A 21,691-nucleotide genomic window follows, 5' to 3' on the forward strand; every position below is an offset into this window, starting at 1 on the left:
TTAACATTGTATTGAGCCACCTCTGAGTTGTCCTGGCCTTTTACATTCGTCTGCCACTAGAGTGTGCACTTTCAACTAACCCTGCCCCTCCTCTTGCTCCATGTGTCAGTATAAACTGCAGACCTGGCATTCTTTTCATCAACCAGGAATTGCAGGATGAACTTTTCAATTTGCAAATCCCCCCAAATCCCTGTTCTTGATGCACTTGTAACTTTCTTTATGCGTTCAATCCTTAAATAATTTCCGTGATTTAGATTTGTTCTTGTGGATTTGTTAATGTTCTTAATCTTTTCTATTTTCCTATTCTCCAGAATTACTCCACTCTCCAGGTATATTTGTCTGGCATTTGTGCTCCGTGATTACACAGTACCAATTAAGACGTGCTGAGAGGCCGTGCTGCCCACTGTAATAGATTTGTTTTGTGTGTTACATAAATTGCCATGGAAACAAAGTATGTTCTATTCTTGTATCAAACTGCAAAAAGCACCTCCACTTAATTCCCGCCTTGGAGGACAAGTGCTTGAGCTCTTCGCTGCGAGCTTTAACCACGAGTGCTGCCTGTTAACAGTAGAGATGCCAACCTGAGTCTTCCAAAACCCAACTGATATGTGCGGCTGTAGTAGTGTATTCAATCTCCAGAGCCCTGCACAGGTGATTGATTAGGGGCGGGGTTACCTAATGAAGGTCTCACAAATTGCACCTGTTGAACTTTCTAAACAAGAGACTCATTGCAGGAGTTACTGCTGCTGATAGCTAATGAAAGCAAACAACATAGCGGCTGTTGGAGAGTGGAGATGTGTGCTTGATTTTAAGTGTGGTTATTTTATGTGTGTGTGACTTAAAATCAGTTGACTTTAAATTTAGGGGACTTTAGAAGGGAGTCACTTAGATCTATTTACCATCCCCACTTAGAATGTGCTTCATGATTGACAATGCCATCCATTGTACATTTCGTGGCGTGTATACAGTCCTTGAACAACCATTCAAGGGTGCATACTGCTGAACGAGATGTGAGCACGTTGCACATTTGGAAGCCCACATCCTGGATCTAAATGAGCAGCTTGCAACACTGAGATCCATTGGCAATATGGAAAGGAGTGGTATTAGTGTATCTTGACGCCACTAGCAGGATAGGTGGAGACAAGAGACACCCCCTGAACCAATGCCACCAACTGGATTGGCTGCCCAAGACAATGGGTGGCCTTTATCTCCCCTGTTGGCTCCCATGAAATACCTCTCTGCCGCTCGCCATTGTTCCCTTGCTGGCTCCTGCGCTGTCACTGTCCACTGTGCAATCATTGGCGAGGAGACAGTGGGGGAGCATGGTGGAGTGAAGGCATGCAAGTGCCACAGCAGCGGGACACAGCACCGGTGAGCGTCAGCAGCACCAACCAGCACAAGGCCCAGCAGAGGAGTCACTGATCAGTGGTGGGGAGCAGCGGCACTGGCAGAAGCCCCAGCACAGGAGTGAACTGAGCTCCGGCACGCAGTCTGACAGCAGCAAGACACAGCCGTGGGGGGAGCGTCTGCAGCGGCACCACACCAAGGCCCTGCGGAGAAGTGACCGCCCGAAGCTCCGGTGTCCAGTCAGACAATGGCGGAAGGGTGAAACTGGCGGCGTGTTCTGCAGAAGGAGGGCAGCACTGTGCCGAGGACAGTAAGCAGCCAGGAGCGGTGGGGTAAGCAGGGGGGGGGGCAGTGACATAGACACTACACTGCCAGCACTAGCGGTATTATTGAGCCAATTGGGAGCTAGAGGTGTGACAGGGCGTTCTTCCTGTTAAACCCCTAGCTTCTGGTGGCGTCAAGATACACTAATACCGAAAGGAGTTTGCTGCTCACTGAGCGGATGCTCGCAGGGGTAGTTTGGGAGAGCAAGAAGATCAGGCAGCTAGCTGGGTGACAGTTAGAAGCGGTAGAGGGAGGATAACCAGGGAGGCTCCTCCTGAACTGGCACACCCCAACAAGTTTGCAAAGTTGGTAGATTAGGGGATGCCATTACAGGATTAGTGGTGCTGCAGCACGACATGCCCTCTGACCACCAGGAGGTGCCTGCTCCAGTAAGAAGGGGAATAGGAGAGCAGGGAAGGCTGGACAGGTCCTGGTAGTGCGGGACTCAATTATTAGGAGGACCAACAAGGCAATCTGCCACAAAGACCGGAATGTCGAATGGTGTGTTGTCTTCCTGGCGCTCGAGTTCGACACATTGCAGATCGGGTTGACAGATTACTGGGAGGGGCTGGTGAGGATCTAGTGATCATGGTATATACATTGGCACTAATAACAAAGTTAGAGGTAGGTGGAAGGTCCTTAAAAACTATTTCAAGGAACTAGGATGTAAATTTAGGGCAAAGACCTCCAAAGTAGTATTTACTGAAATACTACATGTACCACATGCCACACCAGAAAAGCAGAGGGAGATTAGGGAGGTAAACAAGTGGCTCCGGAGTTGGTGTAAGAAGGAGGGGGTTGGGTTCCTGGAGAACTGAGCTGACTTTGCTGTTGGCTACAGGCTCTACAATAGGGATGGGCTGCATATCAAAGGGGAGGGTGCAGCTGTGCTGGGGGAGAAGATGGCTAGAAGTTTGGAAGAGTGCTTTAACTATGGACTGGGGAAGGGGGAGAGGCCAGGAGGTATAGGGGAAGACAGTGTAGTCAGTGACCAGGGACTAAGTAATGGAAATGGAAGTGGATCAGCGGGAGGAGTTAGTACAGTTAGAACTGGCAGAACAATTAGTAAGGATACACGTAACAGAAAACATAACCAAAACCTTCTAAACTGTATGGTGACTAATGATAGAAGTCTGACCAATAAAGTAGATGAACTAGAATAATAATGTCTGAGGAAAACTACGAGATATTAGGAATAACGGAGACCTGGTTGGACGAAAGCTGTGACTGGGCGATGAACTTACAGGGTTACAGTCTGTTCAGAAGGGATCGTAAGGGTTTGCCTCTATGTAATTCCTGTTTAAAACCCACATTACAGGAAGATATATGGGAGGGAGATGAGCTAGTGAAGTCTATGTGGGTAGAAATACATGGAGGGAAAAACAGTAATAAAATCCTATAGGCCACCGAATATAACAGAAGCCACTGAAAATCTATAACTGAAGCAAATAGATGAAGCAACAAATCATAATGAGGTAATTACTATGGGGGACTTTGACTATCCGGATATAAACTGGAAGGCCAAAACCTGCGGATCTCATAAAGGAAATTAGTATTTGTCAATAACTAAAGATAATTACCTCACTCCACTTGTACAGGACCTGACTAGGGGGACGGCCATTTTGGACATAATATTATCCAACAGACCTGACAGAATAATAGGGGTGCAGATTGGGGGCACCTGAGAAATAGTGACCATAATATAATAAATTTTAACTTGCCTTCCAAAAGAAGAATTTTATCGGGGAGCTACAAAAATACTAAACTTTAGGAAGGCCAAGTTCAACCAGCTTAGTGATGCCCTTAACCTTAACTGACCTTAAACTGTTCTTCAACTATATATATAGTAGAAGGATTAATACTGAAAGTGTTGGCCCTTTAAAAAGTAATGAAGGAAAAATAGTAGAGGGTGATGAGGAGAAAGCAAAACTATTAAAGTTTTTTCACCAGCGTATTCACTCATCACTGTTAGCGCTATTCCTGGCATCAGCGCTCGTATCCTGGTCACCCTGATGCCAGGAGATTTAGCTAATACTACATCTATCTGCAGGATATATGGCTGCACTAGAAGCTTCCTAGCTGCTGGAACCAACATCGGGCGAGCTACCTCTGGAAGGGCTGGTCATCCCCTGTAAATATCATATTAGTGTAAAAATCTAACCAACTTTGTGAATGTTACAATTCTGTTGGCCACTAGACGGCACTTACCGAAAACAAGATTGCTACCTCTCTCCTTGGATACAGTAGCAGCTATAGGAATGTGCATTCAGCAAGCGCTACAATAACTAGTGGTGACCGTGAGCCACAAGACTAATAATATGTTGCAGGATTGCCTCTTGGTGTATCCTGAGTCCTCTGATAGCTTTAGATGGACGCCACAACAAATTGCTGTGGTTCTAAAGGCCAAAGTAGGTCCAACATGGTACTAGATGGGGGTGTCTAATAAAGTGGCTATTCAGTGTACATTTAGAGCAGGTTACAGCAATGCTTAGACTTAAATAACATATTCGGCTCTGCTACATCTCTGTATAATAGCATTTTCCTTGCATGTATGTTTTTGTTTAGCAGCAGTCTGGTTTGGTTTAAGGTTTATACATCTTGTACCTTTTCCAACAAATTCGATCTCCTCTGGGTCTTGTTGAGGTTTTGTAAGCCCCATGTCTCATAATAGATCAATATAGGGCCTTTACATGGAGCCTCCTGGGACTGTGTAAGAGTCCTGAGTGCGTCCTGGTTATTGGAGGGTCAGATATTGATTAATGGAATATAGTAACTTGGTGTTTGTTATTTTTGGGTGCAGATTGGTTTGCAGTGAGATTGTAAAGCGGATTTAGTCACAGAATGCAAATGGCATAAAGTGATAGACGGGGATATTACAGATGATCCTCGCCATGTGAGACCCTCAGGACATTTAATGACACTCAGATACAGAAATTTAATATCAATGGAAACAAAATCTCAAAAAGTTTTGTTGCACAACATCAAAAATATTTTCCCCATCAGCGGAGATCAATGTGACCCCCTAATGGACACACATGGAGCCTGTAGCCAAGTTCCTGACATACATGTTGTAGTGGATCACAACTGACTGGTGCAATGGATTCCGGGATGTGTCCTCGCAGACCATAGTGGTGGTAAGGGGGGCATGTAGACTCTAACACTCCCCCAAAGGCACAGCAGGGTATTAGAGCCTCCATGTCACCCTTATCACGTCTTGTATCCAAGCCAGAGGCAATACAACAGGGTACTAGAGCCTCCATGCCCACCAGTATCACATCTTGTATCCAAGCCAGAGGCAATACAACAGGGTACTACAGCCTCCATGCCTGCCGTATCACATCTTGTATCCAAGCTAAAGGCGTAACAACAGGGTACTAGAGCCTCCATGCCTGCCTGTATCACATCTTGTATCTAAGCTAGAGGTGGTACAACAGGGTACTAGAGCCTCCATGCCCACTCGTATCACATCTTGTATCCAAGCTAGAGGTGGTACAACAGGGTACTAGAGCCTCCATGCCCACTCGTATCACATCTTGTATCCAAGCTAGAGGTGGTACAACAGGGTACTAGAGCCTCCATGCTTCCCCGTATGACATCTTGTATCCAAGCTAGAGGCAGTATAACAGGGTACTAGAGCCTCCATGCTCACCAGTATCACATCTTGTATCCAAGCAGGAGGCGGTATAACAGGGTACTAGAGCCTCCATGCCCGCCCGTATCACATTTTGTATCCAAGCTATAGGCGTAACAACAGGGTACTAGAGCCTCCATGTCCGCCTGTATCACATCTTGTATCCAAGCTAGAGGTGGTACAACAGGGTACTAGAGCCTCCATGTCCGCCTGTAACACATCTTGTATCCAAGCTAGAGGTGGTACAACAGGGTACTAGAGCCTCCATGCCCAGCCGTATTACATCTTGTATCCAAGCTAGAGGCGGTACAACAGGGTACTAGAGCCTCCATGTCCACCAGTATCACATCTTATATCCAAGCTAGAGCCGGTACAACAGGGTACTAGAGCCTCCATGCCCCCGTATCACATCTTGTATCCAAGCTAGAGGAGGTACAACAGGGTACTAGAGCCTCCATGCTCGCCTGTATCACATCTTGTATCCAAGCTAGAGGCGGTACAACAGGGTACTAGAGCCTCCATGTCCACCAGTATCACATCTTGTATCCAAGCTAGAGGAGGTACAACAGGGTACTAGAGCCTCCATGCCTGCCTGTATCACATCTTGTATCCAAGCTAGAGGCGGTACAACAGGGTACTAGAGCCTCCATGCCCCCGTATCACATCTTGTATCCAAGCTAGAGGAGGTACAACAGGGTACTAGAGCCTCCATGCTCGCCTGTATCACATCTTGTATCCAAGCTAGAGGCGGTACAACAGGGTACCAGAGCCTCCATGCCCACCCGTATTACATCTTGTATCCAAGCTAGAGGCAGTACAACAGGGTACTAGAGCCTCCATGTCCGCCTGTATCACATCTTGTATCTAAGCTAGAGGTGATACAACAGGGTACTAGAGCCTCCATGTCCGCCTGTATCACATCTTGTATCCGAGCTAGAGGTGGTACAACAGGGTACTAGAGCGTCCATGCCCAGCCGTATTACATCTTGTATCCAAGCTGGAGGCGGTACAACAGGGTACTAGAGCCTCCATGTCCACCTGTATCACACCTTATATACAAGCTAGAGGCGGTACAACAGGGTACTAGAGCCTCCATGCCCACCTGTATCACATCTTGTATCCGAGCTAGAGGTGGTACAACAGGGTACTAGAGCCTCCATGCCCAGCCGTATTACATCTTGTATCCAAGCTAGAGGCGGTACAACAGGGTACTAGAGCCTCCATGCCCACCAGTATCACATCTTGTATCCAAGCTAGAGGCAGTACAACAGGGTACTAGAGCCTCCATGCCCACCAGTATCACATCTTGTATCCAAGCTAGAGGCTGTACAACAGGGTACTAGAGCCTCCATGCCCACCAGTATCACATCTTGTATCCAAGCTAGAGGCTGTACAATAGGGTACTAGAGCCTCCATGCCCACCAGTATCACATCTTGTATCCAAGCTAGAGGCGGTACAACAGGGTACTAGAGCCTCCATGCCCACCAGTATCACATCTTGTATCCAAGCTGGAGGCGGTACAACAGGGTACTAGAGCCTCCATGCCCACCAGTATCACATCTTGTATCCAAGCTAGAGGCGGTACAACAGGGTACTAGAGCCTCCATGCCCACCAGTATCACATCTTGTATCCAAGCTGGAGGCGGTACAACAGGGTACTAGAGCCTCCATGTCCGCCTGTATCACATCTTGTATCCGAGCTAGAGGTGGTACAACAGGGTACTAGAGCCTCAGTGCAAATGTTCAGTTTTCTGCAATAAATTCTTCTGCTCTGATAGTGTAATTACTTTTATATACAATCACACAGAGAAGGTTTCATCCAACAACTTCTAGGGGAGCGATGTTACTGACAATGAGTATATATATATATATATACTCCTTCTGGGGGAGGGGGCATACTGACAATGAGTGTAAACATCGCTGTAGAGTCTCTATGGGAGGTCTGCTTACATCCCTCAATACAGACGACTCACTTGTATCACCTGTTGCCATTTGGGACGCCCCTCTAACATCTTCCACTGATGTACAAATATAAATAAGCGCATCAGTCAGATCTGGCATACGAGGCGCGCCTGCTTGTGGTCATCATTGATGGATTATTGCCTGCACGAGGGGCAACCAGGGGGTCATTGAGAGTATCTGAAGCTGTGGGGGTCCGGACTCGGGGTGCGGCAGAAGCCCAGTAGGAGTCATCTGCTATACAGACGTCATTCACATCGGGATGGTTGAGTTGATGTGACAGTAGTTCATGGAGTAGAGCTGAGGTTGTCATTTGGCTCAACTCATCATAATATCAGACGGGATTATGTGTAGTTTTACATGGGACTGCAGGTATACCTGCAGCGTTACCTGAACCATCACGGTACGACGGTGTGAACTGGGAGGTCCTAATGACACATTCGGCTCTGCTACACTGTGGCGTGTGGAGACCTTGGTATTTGTTCTCTAGGTCCATATCGACACTTCGTAGCCTTTTCTGTTTTCAATAGCGATCTTTGCACTCAGCGGGGAAATTTATTATTGCGTTTGCACCACAATTTGTAAATTACGGCACATGCCGCCCCAAGAATTTGTGACTTTTTGCTGGTTTACGCTTCTCTTACCCGTGTTCAAATGTGGTGAGAAAAATGGGCAGTAGGTGCGATGCCTCTACGGGCAGGAGGTGCGATGCCTCTACGGGCAGGAGGTGCGGTGCCTCTACGGGCAGGAGGTGCGGTGCCTCTACGGGCAGGAGGTGTGGTGCCTCTGCGGGCAGGAGGTGCGGTGCCTCTGCGGGCAGGAAGTGTGGTGCCTCTACGGGCAGGAGGAGCGGTGCCTCTACGGGCAGGAGGTGCGATGCTTCTACGGGCAGGAGGTGTGGTACCTTTACGGGCAGGAGGTGCGGTGCCTCTACAGGCAGGAGGTGCGGTGCCTCTATGGGCAGGAGGAGCAGTGCCTCTACGGGCAGGAGGTGCGATGCCTCAATGGGAAGGAAGTGCGATGCCTCAATGGGCAGGAGTTGCGGTGCCTCTACGGGCAGGAGTTGCGGTGCCTCTACGGGCAGGAGTTGCGGTGCCTCTACGGGCAGGAGGTGCGGTGCCTCTGCGGGCAGGAGGTGCAGTGCCTCTACGGGCAGGAGGTGCGATGCCTCTACGGGCAGGAGGAGCGGTGCCTCTACGGGCAGGAGGTGCGATGCCTCTACGGGCAGGAGGTGCGGTGCCTCCACGGGCAGGAGGTGCGATGCCTCTACGGGCAGTCTGGTTATTATAGTTTGTCAGGAACTGCGGTAAATTATAGCGCAAATCTGGATCTCAATTTTTGGTGCTTCCCTAATAACTTTGGCACACCTTATGGCAACATATTTTGGCTTAAGAACATGAAACTCCAGTCTGAGAACATCTTCCTTAATGTAGAATACTGTCACAAACCTGGAAGTGGGGCTATGCACACTGGGCCACCCGGGAGGGAAGGCTTTATCTCTTGGGCCCGTGCTACTGAGACACAAGGGGGTAGACACTTGCACTCCCTTCTCCTCCGGGTCCTCTGCTGTGTCTGACAGTTGAGGACCTGACCTGCTCCTGCTTGATTGCCAGGGCAGAGGCTTTAATACCGTGTCTTACATCTGCTATCGACTGGGATTAAAACCTAGGACCAAGCATCGTATATTTACCATGCTTGGTCCTTAAGGGGTTAATGGCCCTTGCAGTAATGGCATGTCACAAATGTCCCTGAAGAACCCTGGCTTCAAGGCCTCCAATTCACCCATAGTGCCTACCTCAGACACCCACATCTTCTTTCTTATGCTCCCATAGTGCCTTGCTGCAATAGATGCCCCTAAAGGTCTTCAACCTCAGATTCACCCCTAGTGCCAGTCTCAGCTGCTCCCATAATGTGCCCCTCCGCAAACAGGTTGATTTCATGAATTCATGAATGGGTGAGTGCTGCCTCTGATTGGCTGAGCGCAGGGACCAATCAGAGGCAGCTCTCAGCTGTCATTCAATAGCTGAGAGCTGCCTCTCATTGGTCCCAGCACTCAGCCAATCAGAGGCAGCACTCACTCACCCATTCATGAATGGATGAGTGCTGCCTCTTAAAGCCCTTCCCTGAAGAACAATTACAGGATGCCGGCAGCTGAATCCCCTACTGCAGCTATCATCCGTGACAGCTGTGGTAGGGAAGTCTTTATTCCCACAGGGATGAAGAATTCCTTTGCTGCATCTGTCACAGATGTGGCAGGTGCAGCAGGGAATTCTTTTTCATCGCGGGGATGAAGGAAACATCGGCTACATGCGGCAGATGTGTTCTTCATCCCTGCAGAGTACACGGCAGCAGCGGGCAGGTATTTTTTTAATTTTTTTTTTCTTTTACACTAAAATTCTTGTTTTTCAGGGAAGAGCTTATATGTAAAGCTCTTCCCTGAAAAACAATTTCATGGGTGCTGGCAGACCATTGTCTTCAATGGAGCGGCCGGCTGCAGTTGCTGCTCCATTGAAGGCAATGTACGGACCTGCATTCACGCTTGTGTGAATCCACCTTTATCCACGGGACGGCACAGAGGGACGATATTACTGGAAAATGTTCTACTAACGCAAAAGTTTACTGAGCTGACGTTTTGGAAAGGATAGGTACTGTAAATAGAAGAAAAACACCGAATGACCCCTTTATTAGACCCCCATCTAGTAGCGCGTTGGACCCCTTTGTCCTCCAGTAGCACAGCGATTCATCATGGTGTAGATTCCACTAGATGATGAAATCGTTCTGCAGGAATATCGGCCCCTGCGGACAGGAAGCTTCTTGTAGGCACGAAAAGTTAAGTTCTGTCACACTATCTGCAGCACCAGCATTGTATTCAGCTACAATTTGCTGCGCAGTACCTATTCATCAGAACAATTCCTGACATCCTCTTCCGACCCCTTTCGGTGATGAGTGGTTTCTGCCCTCAGGATCCCCTTTCTCTGTATGTTTTTTCTTGATCATACTATTCTCTGTTGGTTTGCGGGAAAAGCATCCTTTTCCTGTCAGTTTCAGGGATGAGAAATAGGACATACCACTTCATGTGAACGTGTTAAATTGAGTTCGCTGTCACAGCCCATCCGTGCTAGGGGAACGGCGACTTGTGCATTCAGGTATCTTAATTGGAGCAGCAACATTGCATTCAGCTGGAATTTGCTTGACTTGTGCAGCTCCTGTTCATCAGATTCCTGACATCCCCTTCTGACCCCTTTTGTCGGCTAGTTATTTCTGTTTACTGAATCCCCTTCGCTGGAGGATGGATGGATGATGGATGGATGGATGGATGGATGACCTGACCCGGTTGGCTCTATGGGCCTAGTTATCTGTAATCACGCCATGTGTTTGCTGGCAGATGGAAATGCACTTAGGATCATTATTACCAGAGTTATTGCACCATCCATGTTTTTGCCATCTACATTGGGCCGGCCCCCCAGCAGTAATAAGCCCCCTCCATCCCGCACTCTTTCATTAAAGTTTCTGTATTACCACTTCAGCCCCTCTGGTAAAAGGCATATAAACAAGCAGCTGAGCCGCCCGCCGCCGCTGTAACACACAATGTACCGTACTCTCCGACCTTCTGGGCTAAAAGCTTTTCATTACTGATGATGGAGGCCGGCGGTAATTACACGGAGTAGTCCCGGCTGCGGCTGCTTTACTGCATTGTTTGTTTAATGGAGGGGGATTTTATTGACTACTGGGTAATTGGATCTATTTTTCTGTTCTATGGGCTGAGCTAAGTCGAAATACGCTCCACAATAAAGGAAGCGGATGGCTTTAATTTTTGATATGGGCTATAATGGCGGAAAAGTTGCTCTTTGGTATAATAACTACTTATTATGACTTGTCATTGGGCTCTATGAAGGGTCCAGTTCTCTTCTTGCCCCTTGAAGAGTTTCTGATCACTTTTTGTACACAGGTTTGCTTTCCATAAGGTGAGTCGGACTGTTTGCCTCAGGCAGCACCCTTTTCTGATTGGTCAGAATAATGATGCCAAGGCAAGAGTTTGGTGCCCCCGATTTGTTCTCTGGGTTCATCCACAACATGTTTTGCACACTCTCCATAATTCTCTTCATCCCTTATACATCATATACGGTCGCCTTCCACATATCTGCAGCTTCTCTCCCATCTCCATATTTACTCACTTCATTCCCTTGCGTTGCACCTCTCCCCAGTGGTATCCCATACATTTTAGATAGTTGCTGGACGGATGCTGAAAGCTATTCCTCCTGACTCCTCCGATATACATACATGCCGGTACGGGCGAGTACGCCTCTGTTCTCAGTGGGGAAAGGCAAGAAAGTCATTGCAAGACACCTCAAACTTATCTTTACTGATTATAAAAAAAGAATTAGGCATGGCCGACTCTTCTTGTCCCCAACATCTGCCGTCAGGACTACACGTGCATATTAGATGGGCGGCCAACAATCATTGAATGTGTATGGCCACCTTTACTCTTCCCAAGCCTCATCCCAACAAGAGGGAACAATAGTAGAGTTATCATTCCGCACAGACCCCTATCCAGGAACAGGAAGTCACATACTGTTTTGGCTGCTGGTCATGTCTGACAGCATTCCTTACCTCCTCCTTCTGTCAGGCCTGGTCAGCGCCGTGTCCACTGTGTGGTCTGTGGCAGACACTGTCAGTTTCCTAGTGCCTATAAGGTGCAAACCTGCCGTCTCTTGAAAGATCAGTGTGTGCTCCCAGCTTTCCCATCTCTAGCCTTCACAGCCAGGCCTCTGGCTGTTTAAGGCACCCTTCCCACTAGCAGGTGTCTGAGCAGTCAGATTCTAGACTGTGTGAAGGTGCAAGTATGTTTCTTTATGATCTCCTGGCATTTGATCTGTTCCTGAGTGACCCAGCTTTCCTGGCCTCTTCAATCCTGACCTTGGCTCATTATTTAACTCTGCTTTCCTATATCTCCTGCCTGCCCTGACCCTGGGCAAGGTCTGTATTGTGAAAATACTCAGCCTGCCTCGAGTCTGTTCTATAACTATGCCTCTAAATACCCCCTCGGGTACCACATTTAAGAAAACCTCACCAAGTACATGAGCTGCCTCTGTTTCTGCAGAAACAGTCTGGGGTCCCCGCAGCAAATACTAAATCCTAATTAGTAGGGTTAGAGGGTGAAAACCTGGGAACCCATTTACACGGCCCACGAAATGTGCCGCTGCGGCACTGAAATACGTAGCCTATACTAATAAAACTTCAAAACCAACCACTGGGTTTCCTCCTCCTTTCTATGGCGCTCTGGTCAAGCAGCGCTGTCCCCCTTTTGCCTTCATCCTGGCTTCTGCTCTGACCTTTAGCCTGATGTACATTGTGAAGGTGTTCCCCCTGCCGTGGCTCCGGCTGTGCTCTACAACCACGTCCCTGTCTACACCCTTCAATACCGCATCATGCCAGTTCTGTCAGCAGCCACATAACCAGGACTATTTCTGGGGTAATGGTTTAAGGTCTTCCACAGCAAAGCCCAGATCCCAACTGGAGGGGTTAGAGGGTGAAAACCAGGGAACCCGAAGTGCAGCCTGAGATCTAGCTCTAAGCCAAATCAGTTTTATGATGCAGTGGATCCACATCCACTGCCATGACATGTAGATGAGCTGCTGACCGTGCAGAAGGGAAGAGCGGACTAACCCACAGCCCAACTCTCCAATGTTGTCCGCCAACGCTATTCTTCACTGTGCTTTCCAGCCTTCTGCCTGGCATTGATTGCCACGCTGACCTCTGTTGCATTTGCAGACTATGTATAATGGGATACTTTGCGCAGTAGTTTTAGGTTGGCATGGTAAGGCTTGGTATACAAGCGCTGGGGTTCTGCACTCCAGGTATGAGGGTGCTGTTACTTTTGCAGCTTCTGCAGCCCTCCTTGTGACTACACCATACAGAACTAGAGATATCTTGTGCTCGGTACCTGCGCCACTTTCCCTGCTGTTGACCCTACCTTGCTTCAGAGTGGAGCTGATTGGAGTGCGGCACAGGCGGCGCACTAGTGGGGTCTGTGCCCTCTTGAGTCTGTTAAGTGGCATTAGCGGGAGGACTTGATTACCATATTAGTTATCTAGGGCTCAGCTCCACTTGCTGTGATTGAAGTGCAGGTTTTATCGGAAGTCGCTCTCACCGCACTGACCTGCGTACAAGTACCAATCAGCCGTATCCAGCGCTGCCGCACTTTTCTGCTGCAGGTACATCGTACGGGAAAATGAATTGCTACATAATTAAGAGCTGGGTTCTGCTAATCAATGAGTAGCTATCAAGAGCTTTGCACACCAAACAAGTCCTCAAGTCGTCCTGTGCTGTTAAGATGTTGACTATTCTGTTCAGCCGTTATACCTGTTTGTAGGAAAGACAGCATGGCTGCCGTTACAGCGCCCGGGGTTTAGTAGAGTCCTGATGTGCCTAGCGATGTAGTCGCCCATCGATCTGACTGTGGGTGGTAGTATTTTAATTCACTACTATTCACTTCACTGGTGCTGAGCTGTAATACCACATGCAACCTGTGAACAGGGGTGGTGCTGTTTCTATAAAAATGCTGTCTTATATGGTGGCTTATATTATCGCCCAGATATAGTGTGTATATACTGATCTCCCTCTACATTGCGTATGAAATCCACTGACCGTTGACTTCTTTGCCGTTTGCAGGAGAACTGACAAGATGGAGGGCGATAGTCTGAGCTGCGTCAAATACCTCATGTTCATCTTCAACTTCTTCATATTTGTGAGTATCTGTGATCGCCTCCTATAGCTTGTATACGTTGAAGGCGTCTCCAGTTTGCACCCAGTTCACATGGCTATGCAGGCGGAGCGGGACACCGCTGCTATCCCTCGGCGAACAATACAGCTGCATAAACAAACAGCTGTATTGTTCGCCATGATTATACCTCATGTCCTGCTAGGAATCTTATCAGCGCTGCCCACTGTGATAACAGCCTGCACCGCTGATAAGAGTTCATCGCTCAATTCAAGAAAACTAGAACTGAGGGAGGAATGACACGTGCACGAAAACTGCACGGTCTGTGCATTTAGATGCAATGGTTATCGCTCAAAAGACGGCTTTGAGCGAATTTTGAGCGAGAATCATTGGGTCTAATGGGCCTTTATTCCCTACTCTGTGGATTGGGAATAACTTTAGATTTTGGGAAAACCACTATAAGTGTCAGATTCAGGCTGGAAAGATCTGATGAGGATCTGCTACTTATTTAAGCCTTGTGAATGAGGCCTATGGGCAAGTTCACCCAGCAGAATCCGACGCAGATATTTCTGTGCAGATTCCACCTCCAAAGCCCATGGTGGTAATCCACAGCCGAGTCATGAACTTCTGCCGCAGATCATCACGCAGATTTTAACCTGTGAAGTGGCAAAATTGTCAACTCGCATCCACACGGATTTTGCCCATCCATAGGGATAAATCTGCGTGATCATCAAAATATGCAGCAGAAATTCGCTTCTTAGTCAGATTTCTGCCTCGGTCTTTAGAGTTGGAATCCGTGTGGATATTCCGTTAGAAAACCCATTTTCATGCACCCTAGTAGGGAATTCTGAGTTACCAGAGGGGTTTCTTTTTGTAGGATCATCACCTCATGGGCAGAGTGGAGAACGGGAAAAGAGCGTCTCTCACGCTGGAGGACCTGCCCTGTCCTGTCCCATCCAGACAACCCATTGATATTAATGAGCATTGTGTAATGCTTTGTTCCTCCTGTGGGGGAGCTGAAGGAGAATTGAACAGTTACTGTCAGGTTTCCCACGGATCCCAGTTGATCACTGGGGGACACTTTATTATGAACTTATTGCCCAGGGACCCTTCTAACAACCCTTTTTCCATCATTTATTTCCCATTATTGATGTAGCAGCATCATATCCTGCTGTGCACAGGAACGCCTTATAGGTTATTGCAGTGTGGGAGGAACCGCCAGTATACCCGCATCCTAGGGGCAAATTCAAGCTTAGGATCCCAATTCTATCGATAAGGATTATTACACTACATTGACTGATATAAGAGATGTGATTGAACTGAATGGTATTTTCTTCTTCCCCCCTCAGCTCTGTGGATCCTTCCTGCTTGGACTTGGGCTTTGGGTAATCGTTGACCCCACTGGCTTCCGGGAGATAATTGCCGCCAATCCCTTGATGTTTATGGGCGCTTATCTCCTCCTTGCTATGGGTGCCATGCTTTTCCTGCTTGGCTTCTTGGGCTGCTGTGGAGCGATCCGTGAAAACAAGTGCCTTCTTCTCTTTGTACGTACGATGCCTCCACTTCCTATAATTTACCATTAAACCCAGTATACCAGTGTATGTAGCAGGCTTTCAGAAGTAGGTACAGCGACATTCCCATAGGTCGCCATTGGCCAATAGAGACCATTCCAAGCACTAGTACTAAGTAGTAGCAGTGCAGGTCGTAGGTTAGATGGTACCCTGTGCTGCATTATTTTTGAGGAATATCGGAAAAGGCGGAGCGGCACATTATGAAATAAGATGGAACTTTGGATGGAAACTTTTAGTTCAACATATAAATCAATATCTGGTGCAAGAAGTTGTGCGCTATTAACATTGTGTCCTTTCGTCTTGCAGTTTTTCATGTTCATCTTGCTCATATTCCTGGCGGAGCTCTCAGCGGCTATTTTGGCCTTCCTCTTCCGGGAGAATGTAAGTGACTTCAAGTTGGGTTTTAGTGGCTAATGCTGGATCCAAGATTGGTTAGGAGTAGAGATGAGCGAGTATACTCGCTAAGGCACATTACTCGAGCGAGTAGTGCCTTAGCCGAGTATCTCCCCGCTCGACTCTAAAGATTCGGGTGCCGGCGCGGGTGACAGGTGAGTTGTGGCGGGGAGGAGAGAGGGAGAGAGAGATCTCCCCTCCGTTCCTCCCCGCTCTCCCCTGCCGCTCCCCGCCCCCCGAATCTTTAGAGACGAGCGGGGGGATACTCAGCTAAGGCACTACTCGCTTGAGTAATGTGCCTTAGCGAGTATACGCACTCATCTCTAGTTAGGAGTATTAGTGTTGGGGTGTTGGGGCCTGTGGAGCACACTTCTACAGTGAGTGGCCCCATGTGTCCATAAACATCCATTATATTATCATTGTAGATTATAGTTGGGGGTGTATGGAAATACACCAGAATTATTCTATTTTTGCAACCATATCACAGATCCTTTCAATATGGCATTTAGGCTGCAATCAGAAGTTGCACATTATTAGTTTCTTCCCAAAACACCTCTGCTTCTCATCTCCGTTAAAGTGATTTGTGCTTAGCTGCAATACCACACCAAACCTGTGGCCAGGTGTGGCATTGTTTTTGAAAGAGATCAGCCTCCTTTCTCTAATCCTGTACAATGATGATGATATTAGCAGTGTGAATATACCGATTATTATTGGGGATAACTAATGGTCGTTAATGTCATCTTGTCTCTTATAGCTGACCAGGGACTTTTTCACCAAGGATCTAAAAAGACATTACCGGGGTAATAACAGCACCGATGTCTTTACAACAACTTGGAATTCTGTAATGATTACAGTGAGTATGACTTGTTTTGCATTATAATAAAACTAGAAATAAGGGAACCGCGATGGGGTCTGACATTACCCCAAAGATCCAGGGAAGGGATTGCCAGGTTAATAGATCTGATTACAGTAATATTCCTACTGGTAGGACTATTGTACAAATACTCATGAACTACTAATCTATAGTGTCTTCACATCCCTATACACAGATTATGTCTATGCCATTGGAACATTCTGAAGTCACCCTTGTTTTGCCTTCCCATACAGTTTGAATGCTGTGGAGTGAACGGACCAGAAGATTTCAGCGGTGCTTTGCATTTCAAAACCTATACAATGTATAGTATACCGGAGGCCTGCTGCGGAAAAAATGTCCTACAACATGATGGAGAGTTCATTGGCAGGGCAGAATGCATGATGGGAAAAGAAGTTAACAGACAGGTAAAGAGGAAAATTTACACTATCCATCCTTAGAGTTCATTAAGCCAGCCCCAAGATGTAGACCGCCCCCCATCGTTCAAGTGAACCAAACTTAGAACCCAATGGATACATCTTTGTGCCCGTCTTACAGCGGTCAACCATAACCAACAGTGTAATAAGTGTAAAAAAAAAAAAAAAAAAAGTTATTGATCACTAGTCACTCTTTTTTTTTCTAGGGCTGTTACTCCACGATACTCAATTCCCTGGAACCATATGTGTATATTGCTGGAGCATTAGCCATTGGTGTGTTAGCTGTTGAGGTAAGAAACATAAGGGGGGTAAACGTGGCATTCTTTGCTATGTACTTTTTATTGATGCTGTCAGTTAGGGCTCATGCACACAGCCGAGCCCTGTCCATAGTATGGGGCAATGCTTGTAGTGAAGAATACCTCCATGCAGACTTAGTCCAATGGAACATGCAACGACATATGCAGGTACAGCAAAGGGCTCATATACAACACAGTGCCTTATTACAGCCATGTGCATGAGTCTGTAGCATATCGGTAATCCGCACTGCGATCCTTCTCTTTTCTTCCTTGTACACTGAATGGCCACTTTATTGGAGACCACTAGTTGTGTGTTGGACCTTCTTTGTTCTTTAGAACAGCAGCGATTCGTTGTGGCCAATTGTAGCTTCCATTTGGTATTGAAATACTTCTGCAGGAATATCGGCCCATGCGGACAGGAAACTTCTTGCAGTTGTCGCAGATTAAATGGAGGTGTGGACATGTTGGGAACAGCCCCATTCTGACCCTCCCATTAGCGTTGCCTCCATGTTTACTTGAGCCCCCTAAGGCCCATTTACATGCAAAGACAAGCTTTCAAACGATTGAAAGATTGACAGTTTTAGCGATTGTTTTGCATAAAGAGTTAATGGACACTACTGTCCATTAGCACTTTATTAGCTTCATTGCGTGTAAAAGGGCCTCTGGGAGTTGTTTGCAGAACATAGCATGTGGTTTGAGCTCTGCATACAGCTCCATTGTTCTCGGATGGGCTGCCAGCAGAATACAGTGTAATCTCCAACTCCCGTGCGAACACAGCATGCGGTTCCTGTTATCTTCTCTCTAGCTAAACAATGGATTTTAGGCTCACCTTAAAATCACTATTCAGCCAAAGAGTGAACAATGGCAGCGTTTACACGCATCGATTATCGCTCATACGCCGTAGTTTGAACGACTTTTGAGCAATAATCGTTGCGTGTAAACGAGCCTTTAGTCATTTATAGGTCCTGCTGTGCCCCACAATGGACATTTATAGGCCCCCTGATTTATTTATAAGCCCTACTGTTCTCTCTGAGAGTCTGTGCCCCGGCAATAAAATGAAATAAACTCACTCACCTCCATCACTCTCACATGGCATCCTCTGCCTAAGATCAATGACATCATTGTACCATCTGCATGACAGCGAAAGTGCCGGAGAATAGAGAAGAAAACGCTCTACTTCCTGCAGTGCCGCTGTCATAGTCAGTTGACTTTAACACATGGATACAATTGAGCGCCAATCATGAACGGGCCGGTGGCTCTACGCATGAGGCCATTCAGTGTGTATATCTTGGGCATAGTATTGACTTCAGTAGAGACCTCCATAAGGAGCCTGACATCTTCCTTGCTCTGAGCATGCTCCAACCATGTCCAACATATGCTGATATATTGGCAATGCAACTTTCTTAAGCTTTTCCCTTTTTCCTCTTTCTACAGCTTTTTGCCATGATCTTTGCCATGTGCCTCTTCAGGGGCATTCAGTAGCCAGATCACCGCTCAGGAACACTGTGTGCCAAATTGCGAGGGTCTTCTAACTCCCCCCCCAAAACCAAGAAAATTGTCTTATCTCCAAGCCTCCACTGCCAGAGGGTCTTGCACTACCCCTTGGGCCCTCAACAGCAAAAAGTGTTACTGTGAACACAATTTCCGACAAAGGACCCCCTCGCTGTACCAGCGTATTAACTCTATGAAGACTCCCAGCTTGGGGATGGACACTGCACTGGAACTGAATAACCTTGCAAGTATCAGCAGAGTATACATGGATTAGCGCCCTCTGTCTAATATGTATATAAGAGACTGGTCAGACACGATGTTGTATGCCCCATGCGGCAGCGGAGACTGCAGGGTAGTAGAAGGCACTGTACTTTTCATCGTAGAGAGCAGTAGACGTTTAGGATCCTGCCCTGTGTTTTATAAACCTTGTTTGTAGATTTCCTGTAGGAGTGAATGATTGTGTAAATATGTCACCTGACATTTAGGAGGGCAGATAACGGGCGCAGTCACGCTCACTAATTCAAAGTTGCCAATCAGAGGAACGGAGCCAGCAGAAGTGAGCTCCTTCATCAGAAGTTCTGGACTCTTCCCCTTTAAGTGTTGCAGGAAGTTTGCCATGTTCCCCTCTCCGCTCTGCTATGGGTCCAATCACACCCTCTACTTCTAAGCCACCCTAATGTAAGTGGTCCCAGAGCCCTGATTCCGGACTCTTGCTCTGGAGGACTTGGCTTCTCTATACATTACACATACAGCCCATTGGTTTTATTAACATGCCTGTAATACTACGTTTTTCCTGCGGAGGCACTGCAGCGGAATTGAATACTTACTTGCTAACAGGTTTTCCTTCAGGCTATGGCTTATCGCTGGGGATCTCAGGAACGGGACAACTTGTGATCAGTTTATTAGAGGGCACTCTAATGTTAAATAGCTTGTCCACTTCAGAAATCCCTTTTTTTGCTAAACAGGTGCCAACTTCACGAGGTTTTCCCAATCCAATTTTTTTTCCAATGGTCTCCAATGGCATCACATCCTGCATTACCAATCCTCTAAAGCAGGTTCATACCTCTTGCCCTGCTTGTACACCCCACTATTACCATTATTGCAGCTGCTTTGTCACTTCCAGTTCTGTCTTTCGGGGTCATTACCCCTCTGCAGCAGTAGCGCTGGCTTCTGTGCCCGTCCCTTGTACATAGAGTAGCATTTTGTCCATTCCAGATAGACCATGCACGATGATGCCAATGTATCCGCAGCTCCGGCACATCTGGCCAGGCAATGGCAGCCTAGTGAGGTGGTGTACATTGCCCGGGGTGGAAGTACTAGTTGCTGCGTGAATGTATCATCAGCAGAAACTGTGACAGGGGCCAGGGTGACGGTCATGTGACGGGGCGTCTGATCTCAGGCCGTAGATACATTGTATAACGATTGGGTTTTCTATAACCGGTGAGTTGGGATGAGGTTGGGTGAAGTTGGACAACCCTTTTAATGAAGGTCCTAAAAAGTTAGGGGCGCTGGGACGTGCTGTAGGGGTCAGTGCCTCTATGCCAGTTGGCATCAGCTGGAGTTTAGGTTGGAGGGCTCTTTCAGTTTAAATAAAGGGCATCTAAATTACACCTCGAAGACTGCAAATAGCCTCAAAGTCAGTTTTCACAATCTGGCAATGATGGTTTGGAGAGCCAGACCCCGTTCAATCAGGGGACACCAGGTCAGATCCCAGTAAGTTATTGCTCCCACTGAAAGACCCCAAAGACTGCAGACTGTGTGATGTGGGGACCCCCATCAGTGGCGGAGCTGCAGGCTCATGCACCCAAATGCTAATGTTCAGCTGGGACCCTCCGTGCTGCTACTTTACATGGCTACCCGCCCTGGTGTTCCCCAAAAACTACCTAGACACATTCTATATCATTACACAGCCCACTCTTACGAGAACCCTTAGAGCGTCCCAGTCCAGTAACCTCTATATAATGCCATCACCATAGAGTAGTCAGCGTCCAGCTCTACACCATGATAGTGATGACATTACCTGTGATTACAGGAAGTAATGGCAATGTGATCTCCCATTGGAGCGGTTGACTTTCCCCTTGGCCGCCATGGTGGCATAGTGGCCCAGGTACAACTGCAACCCTCATCACTACACCAATGGCCCCCTTGGCTCATCAGCTCTAGGGTAAAACCCATAGTTGCTACATCCAGCTCATTGATCAGCGCTTCAAAGAACTGTTAGGCCTACGAATTAAAGGGGTTGCTCACTGTACACACACACACACACGGCTATAGGATATGTCTGGTCACAGGGACCGGCTCAGATAGAACCATCCTTTCCATCACCCCTAAACCAGCCCATTATATAACGGCATTCGGCTAATCCAACCAAGGCGATCATGGTGTTTATAGAAGAGAATAGTCCAGCTTCTGGCCACCATCAATCAGTGCAGCTTGGTGTACTACATGTCCCATGATGCCTCGTCCAGGAATCAAAGAGAGATCAGATCTATCACAATGATATAAAATGATTCCTAACCGTGAGCAGAGAGCGGGTATAGGGCCCAGGAGAGGCCCGCTGCAGCAGCATGGCACAGGCGGTGTAATCTCCAGCACACTGCAGGGACGGGCAGAGATGACCAACTGGCGATCAGCATCCAGAAAGAGATTCAGTGACTACAGCCGATTACA

General features: G+C 47.5%; 1 protein-coding gene across 2 annotated transcripts in view; it reads left to right on the top strand.

Moving 5' to 3' along the window:
* Positions 1 to 19,458, top strand: part of TSPAN18 (tetraspanin 18) — a 115,781-nt gene extending 96,323 nt beyond the window's left edge. For both annotated transcript variants that reach the window (XM_066583472.1, XM_066583473.1), the window contains 7 exons: positions 13,935 to 14,010; positions 15,333 to 15,527; positions 15,861 to 15,935; positions 16,702 to 16,800; positions 17,055 to 17,225; positions 17,441 to 17,524; positions 18,965 to 19,458. In XM_066583472.1, coding sequence (XP_066439569.1) covers positions 13,948 to 14,010; positions 15,333 to 15,527; positions 15,861 to 15,935; positions 16,702 to 16,800; positions 17,055 to 17,225; positions 17,441 to 17,524; positions 18,965 to 19,012 — 735 coding nt within the window. In that variant the 5' untranslated portion in view covers positions 13,935 to 13,947 and the 3' untranslated portion in view covers positions 19,013 to 19,458. The remainder of the gene's footprint in view (positions 1 to 13,934; positions 14,011 to 15,332; positions 15,528 to 15,860; positions 15,936 to 16,701; positions 16,801 to 17,054; positions 17,226 to 17,440; positions 17,525 to 18,964) is intronic.
* Positions 19,459 to 21,691: the final 2,233 nt, after the last annotated feature.

The sequence above is a fragment of the Eleutherodactylus coqui genome, chromosome 11, assembly GCF_035609145.1.
Source record: "Eleutherodactylus coqui strain aEleCoq1 chromosome 11, aEleCoq1.hap1, whole genome shotgun sequence".
Lineage (NCBI taxonomy): Eukaryota > Metazoa > Chordata > Amphibia > Anura > Eleutherodactylidae > Eleutherodactylus > Eleutherodactylus coqui.